General features: G+C 58.1%; 1 protein-coding gene across 1 annotated transcript; it reads left to right on the top strand.

Annotated features, from left to right (window-relative positions):
• Positions 1-358: 358 nt before the first annotated feature.
• On the top strand, positions 359-7,284 carry HEPACAM (hepatic and glial cell adhesion molecule). Its single transcript, XM_052786264.1, has 7 exons — positions 359-535; positions 3,184-3,525; positions 3,752-4,033; positions 4,146-4,239; positions 4,907-4,980; positions 5,066-5,136; positions 5,234-7,284. Exons 1-7 carry the CDS (start codon positions 451-453, stop codon positions 5,519-5,521), a joined length of 1,236 nt encoding a protein of 411 aa, XP_052642224.1. The 5' UTR covers positions 359-450; the 3' UTR covers positions 5,522-7,284.
• Positions 7,285-7,345: the final 61 nt, after the last annotated feature.

Consider the following 7,345-nt stretch of genomic DNA (forward strand, 5'->3'; position numbering starts at 1 on the left):
AAAAAGGGAGGGGGGATCTCCACTGGGGGGGGGGGATCCAGCTTTGCAAAATACCCCCCCCAAAAAAAGAACCTCAACTTAATGGGATGCTCAGAGCCCTAAATCCCATGGGATTGCCCACAGAGAGGATGGCAAACCTTAGCCAGGCTTGATGGGGTGATGCCCCCAACCTCGAGCATCTCCTCAGGACTGGGAAAACATGGAAATGGGGGGTTGTAATGGGGGGGAAATGGCAAATCTGAGTGTTTTTTCCCAAAATAAATGTCAGCTTGAGGCCGCTGGGGAGGCGAAAGCTACCAGGACACAGGGCTCTATTGAGAAAGGAAAGAACAAAAAAAAAAAAAAGGGAAAAAAAAAAAAAATTAGCCGGGCAGAGCTCCAAGCCGGGAGCGCCGAGGGACGTGCCCGGAGTGGGGAAGCGGAGAGATTTGGGGGGCCAGCCTGCCCGAAATGTGGGGAGCGCCGGCCGCCCCGCGGGGCCACCCTGCTCCCCCCTGCTTGCTGCCGGTGACCTGGCTCCTGGCGCTGCATGCAGGTAGGGGGGTTTCCCATTTTTCCATGTTTTTTTCCCATTTTTCCATGGTTTTGGGGGGTATCTGGATGGAGGATGTGGTGGGGGAGTGAGGAGGGTGGTGGTACCCCAGGAAGGGGGGGGCTGGGGGGGGGGGTTGCTGTGCTGTCAAGCATCCCCTCCGCTTGGGAGAGGAAAAAATGGGGGGAAAATTGGGAATAAAAACTGGGAAAAACACTTTTCCAGAGCCAAGCGGGTCCTGCTGGGGGGGTGGATCCAGCACCGCGCCCCCGCCCCGAGCTTCTCCCCAGCTTTTCGTCTTCCCCCAAAACCCCTTTTTTGTTCGTTTTTCAGCATCCTCAAATATATTTTCTTACCCATCCTTCAGCTTTCCCAAAAAGCCCATTTTTCACCCCGTTTCTAGGTTTGCTCCCATTCACCCCATCCCCCTGCAACCCTAGTTGCCTCCATCATTTATTCCCTAAATACCCACATTTGGGTGTTCAGCGAACCCCAAACTGCCCCATCCCGGGTCCCCCAGTGCGGGAAAATCACCTGCAGTGATTTTTTTACCATTTTACCAAAGTTTGGACCCAAACCCAGCCCTGGGGAGGCCCTGTTTCCTTCCAGATGAGCTGAAGATGCAAAGTAAAGCCAGTCGGGTTTGCCCACCAGCGGCTTTGATTTGCACCCTAAAAAAGCACCAGGGCTGCAGCCAAGGCACCCCAAAACCACTGCTGTCCTTTTTCCAAAGAAAAAGGGATTTATTCCGTGAAATAGTGGGAAAATGAGGATTTGGGGTGGCTTTTTTTCAGCAAAAGCCAGGCAGAAAGGGTGGGAGATCTCCATCCCTAAGCCAGGGATGCTGTAGGAGATGGGGATATTGCCTGATTTATTAATTAACTCCCGAATTTATTACCCAGGGCCAAGAAAAAATCAGCAATTGGGTTAAAAAAGGGAAGAAACAGTTAAAGAGCAGCATTTGGGGGATGCTTGGGGTGCAAGGATGCATTAAAAACCACATCGCTATCCCATGCCTGGGTTTTTCCTGTGGGGCTCCCTGAAATTTTTCGGGTGGGGGCATGTTTTCAGGGCTGAGCTCTGCACTGCCGGGGAGGACGGACGGACGGATGCTGCATACCAATAGGTCCCATGACTTTTCGGGCTTGTTTAAAGCCTTTCTTGCTCCTGCTTCACTCTCCCCAGCTGGTTTTCCCACTCTCCCCCCCTCTTCAATATGGGGTTTGTTCACCGTGGGATGACGGCATCCAGATGGGGGTTCACGGATGGGACCCCTGGGCTGGTGGGGGGGGAGGGATGAGGCTACAGTGTTGCGGGCAGAGAGGCTGTTTTGGGGAGTCCCCCCCCTTCGAATCAGTTTTTTCCACTTTTTCCCTGCCCTTTTTTGGCTTAAAATCAGCAATGAGGAGCAATGCACATGCACCGCCCCCCTGTGATGCAGTTTTGCATTGAGGGGGGGGTGGTGGTGGCTGGACCAGAGCACCCAACGGGGCTAGGGGGTAGGATACAAAAATCCTCCCCCCTGCAATTTCTGGGGTGATGCACGCATCTTTGCAAAGCATTGCATTGACCTAGGCACGGGAGGGCTCCCACTCCCATGCAATTGGGGGAGTGGATGCATGCATCTTTGCAAAGGGTTGCATCAACCCAGCTGCAGCAGTGCTCCCACCCTCCCATGCAGTTTTGGGGGCGATGTATGTATTTTTGCAAAGGGTTCCATTGACCCGCGGCACAGGAGCACTCCCACCCACCGTGCAATTTTGAGGGTGATGCATGCATCTTTGCAAAGGTTTGCATCAACCCGGCTGCAGCAGTGCTTCCACCATTGATGCAGTTTCAGGGAGCTATGTATGCATTTTTGCAAAGGGTTGCATCGACCCACTTGCAGGAGTGCTCTCACCCTCCATGCACTTTTTGGGGGTGATGCATGTGTTTTTGCAAAGCATTGCATTGATCCAGGCATGGGAGAGCTCTCCCCCCCCATGCAATTTTGGGGGGTGATATATGCATTTTTGCAAAGGGTTGCATCAACCTGGATGCAGGAGCACTCCCACCCCCAAATGCAGTTTTTGGGGTGATGCATGCATTTTTGCAAAGGGTTGCATTGACCCGGGTGCAGGAGAGCACCCACCCCCCATGCACATTTGGGGGGGCAACGCATGCATTCTTGCAGAGTATTGCATCAACCCAGCAACAGGAGGACTCCCACCCCTAATGCATTTTTGGGGATGATGCATGCATTTTTGCAGAGCATTGGTTGCAGCAACTTGGCTGCAGGAGCACTCCCACTCCCCATGCACCTTTTGGGGGTTATGCATGCATTTCGCAAAGCGTTGCACCAACCTGGATGCAGGAGCACTCCCACCCTGATGCAGTTTTTGGAGCAATGAATGCATTTTTGCAAAGCGTTGCATTGACCTGAGTGTGGGAGGGCTCCCACCCCCCCATGCACTTTTCAGGGCAAAGCATGCATCTTTGCAATGGGTTATGCAAACAGCCTGCTTGCACCGTGCTTGGGCATCCCAGTGCTGGTGATGCATTTTGGGGGTGCTCAGCACGGCTCCGGGAGGGGGTTCCCCCTTTTTCTCCGGCCTCGGAGAACCAGGCGGCCTGCCCAGACTCGGTGCCCAAATGTGTCTCCCCACCCCAAGGTCTACTGGCGGGGGTGAACATCACCAGCCCCACACCGCTGGTCCGCGGCACGGCGGGCAAAGCGGCGCTGCTGTCGGTGCGCTACGCCAGCGCCAGCACTGACAAGCCAGTGGTCAAGTGGCAGCTGAAGCGTGACAAACCCGTCACCGTCGTCCAGTCCATCGGCACCGAGATCATCGGCAACCTACGGCCCGATTACCGTGACCGCATCCGGGTGCTAGAGAACGGCTCGTTGCTTATCAGCCCCTTGCAGTTGGCCGATGAAGGCGCTTACGAGGTGGAGGTGTCCATCACCGATGACACCTTCACTGGCGAGAAGACCATCAACCTCACCGTGGACAGTAAGAGCAAGAAGGACGTCCAGTGGAGACTGCGTTCTCCATGGGATGTCTTCCCCCACCACTTTCTGGGAGGGCTTTCTCCAACTGGGAGGTGATTTTGGGGGTTCAACCACCCCATGCAGCCAAGCTACATCCCCAGTGGGGTTTTGATGTCCCCCTTCCCGTCCCCTGGGCCCGTCAATCCTCCAAGACACAGCGTCACCATGATTCCCTTGCTCGCCCGCAGTCCCCATCTCGAAGCCACAAGTGCTGGTGGCCTCCTCGACGGTGCTGGAGCTCAGCGAGTTCTTCACCCTCAACTGCTCGCATGAGAATGGCACCAAACCCACCTACACCTGGCTGAAGGACGGGCGGCCGCTGAGCAACGACTCCCGCCTGCTCCTCTCCCCCGACCAGAAGATCCTCACCATCACCCGCGTCCTCATGGCTGACGACGACGTCTACAGCTGCCTGGTGGAGAACCCCATCAGCCACGGTCGCAGCGTCCCCGTGAAGCTCACCGTCTACCGTAAGCCACCTGTTCCCCCTCCCCTCCCCCCGGGGCTGGCCATCCGTTGCAGATGCTCCCAGCTAAAATTTTGGGGGGGGGGGGGTTGTCCCCCCTCATTCCTCTCTCCCAGGCCGGAGTTCCCTCTACATCATCCTCTCCACGGGCGGCATCTTCCTCCTTGTCACCCTGGTGACTGTTTGCGCCTGCTGGAAACCCTCCAAGAAGTACGGCTGGGGGTAACGTGGGAGCCATAGGGGTTCCTCTTATCCTCTCCTGTCTTGTCCCATCCCATCTCATCTCTTCCCATCCTATCTTGTCCTGTCCCATCACATCACACCTCATCCCATCCCACCTCATCCCATCCCATCCTGTCTTGACCTACCTTATCCCAACCCATCTCATCTTGACCCATCCCATCTCATCTTGTTCTGTGTCATCTCGTCTCATCTTGTCTCGTCTCGTCTCGTCTCGTCTCATCTCATCTCATCTCATCCTATCCCATCCCATCCAATCCCATCCTGCCTTGATCCATGCCTCCTGTCCATCCCATCCCATCCCATCCCATCCCATCCCATCCCATCCCATCTCATCCCATCTCATCTCATCTCATCTCATCTCATCTCATCTCATCTCATCTCATCCCATCCCATCCCATCCCATCCCATCTCATCCCATCTCATCTCATCTCATCTCATCTCATCTCATTCCATCCCATCCCATCCCATCCCATCCCATCCCATCCATCTTGTCCCATCCTGTCCCATCCTGTTCCATCCCATCCCACCTCTCCCTCACTGCAACACTGGGCCCTTCCCCGGCTGAGCCACAGGCAGTCCCCCCACTGCCCCCACCTCAGTGCCGGTGCCGCCCCATCCCCTATCCCTTCCCCAGGGAGAAACGGCAAGCGGAGACGCAACCAGCCTCCGAATACACCGAGCAGGACGAGGAACGCCTGAAGCACGAGGGTGAGTGCCGGCCACGGCGTGACGGCGGCGGGTTGGGGAACACCAACGCCGCCAGTGCGGTAAGCAACACCTTGCCTCCACGCAGCCGAGGGCATCCCACGGAGCGGCGAGCATGAGCGCAAAAACCCGGTGGCCTTGTACATCCTCAAGGACAAGGTGAGCGGACGGTAGCGCGCCGGTAGCGTGCGGGCTTTGCACGGTGGCACCAGGTCTTGCACGCTTCGCACGCTCGTCTACCCTTGGCTTTTGGCAGGACTCGCCGGAGGCAGAGGAGGATTCGCCACCCGAACCCCGCAGCGTGGTCGAACCGGGTTACACCAGCTCACCAGTACCAGCAGCTGGTCGCTCGCCGGGACCGGTGGGGCGTTCGACTCGTCGTTACCATCGCTCGCCGGCTCGCTCGCCTGCCTCGACGCGGACGCACAGGTCACCGCCGGGTTCGCCGGCACGTTCCCGCGGCGCCCTGCGGCTGCTGCGGACTGCCGGTGTCCACGTCATCCGGGAGCAGGAGGAGGCCAACGCTGTGGAGATCAGCGCCTGAGCGAGGGGGACATGTGCGCGCTTCGGTGGCGGCGAGCGAGTGGGGACACCAGCACGGCCCCGCTCCCGCCACCGGACATCGCTCAGCTCGGCGTAAAGTCACTAATTTGCTATTGATCCCACCCGGAGCTCCCCTCTTCCGTCCCCCGTCTTCCTGGGGCGTCGCTTTAATGGCTTTCTCGCCGGGACGAGCGTGCAGGGAGCGTGCAGAAGGCATGTGGGTGTGCTGGGAGCGTGCGGGAGGGAGCGTGCATGCAGATTGCAGTGAGAGCATGCACGGAGCGTGCGAGAGGGCATGCACGGTGTGCACAGAGAGAGCGTGCACGCACTGCACAGAGAGAGCAATCACAGAGTCTTCAAGAGGGCATGCACGCAGTGTGCAGAGAAAACATGCACGGAGCATGCAAGAGGGCATGGATGGAGCGTGCAGAGTGAGCGTGTGTGCAATGTGCAGAGAGAGCGTGCACGGAGCACGCAGATAGAGCATGCAAGGAGGATGCAGAGTTAGCATGCAGGGAGCATGCAGAGAGCGAACAGGGAGCGTGTGCACCGAGCGTGCAAGAGGGCATGTGCGCAACGTGCAAAGAGAGCGTACATAGTGTGTGCAGGGATGTCACGGACCGAGCGCGCGGAGAGACCGTGCACGAAGTGTGTGGAGAGAGCATGCACGGAGCGTGCAGACAGATCACGCACCAAGCATGCAAAAGGCCGTGCCCAGGGCATGTGGACAGGGTGTGCCTGGAACATGCAGAGAGAACGTGCACAGAGCGTGCAAGAGAGCGTGTGGAGGACATGGAGAGAACATGCACGGAGCGTGCAGCTAAGACTGCATGGATTGCGTGGAGAGCGTGCACATGGAGAATGTGGAGAAAGCGTGCATGGACTGTGCAGAAGGTGTGCATGGAACGTGCAGGTAAGACTCTGCATGGCATTCGCGAGAGAGCATTGGGAGTGCTCTCCGAGCGTGCATGGAGTGTGCAGAGAGCACGAGCATGCAAAGAGAGTCTGTGCAGAGTGTGCACAGGGCATGTGGAGAGAGCGTGTGGTGAGAGCGTGCATGGAGTATGAGAAAAGAGCATACGTGAAGCTTGCAAGAGGGCATGCAGGGAGCGTGCAAAGCGAGCATCCACGCAGCATTTGCATAGGGCATGCATGGAGCACGCAGCGAGGGTGCAAAGAGCATGAGGAGACAGCGTGTGTGCAGTGCTTGCAGAGGGCATGCGTGGAGCTTGTGAAAAGAGCGTGCACGAAGCATGCAGCTAAGACTGCATGGAGCGTGCACAAGTGCGTGGGGAGCACACACACAGCACGCCGAGCGAGGACACATGCATCCGGCGTGTGCAAGAGCGCTGTGCCCACCCGCCGCAGCACACAGGCCCATGCACGCAGGAGCCCGGCGCTGCACGGAGCGGGGGGTGTGCTAGCATGCGAGCTCGCCCAAGCGCGCACACATGCAGGCAGCCTAAATGGGGGGCTCCCTCCTCCCCCCAGCTCCCCGGCTGCACCGTCCCCTAAACATGGGCTCGAACCCCTGGCCCGAGCACTGCACCACCGCCGCGCCCGGATTTTCTGTGAAAATCCCCCGGTTTTGGGGCACCACCGTCACCTCTCCCCCAGGCCTTCCCGGGAAATAGGTTTAGGATGAAAACCAGAGAGCGGCCAGCCAAGCAAGCCGGGCCCCAGGGCACCCGGGGTGGGTGCCGGGGCACCCCGAGGTGCTCGGGGTGCGCTACTAACCAATAAACTAAACATACTACCCGGCTAGCGGCGGCACCCTTGGGTGTCTTTGTGGGACAGGGTGCCCGCCTTGGGTGGGGGGGACACA

Source organism: Harpia harpyja, chromosome 4 (assembly GCF_026419915.1).
Source record: "Harpia harpyja isolate bHarHar1 chromosome 4, bHarHar1 primary haplotype, whole genome shotgun sequence".
NCBI lineage: Eukaryota > Metazoa > Chordata > Aves > Accipitriformes > Accipitridae > Harpia > Harpia harpyja.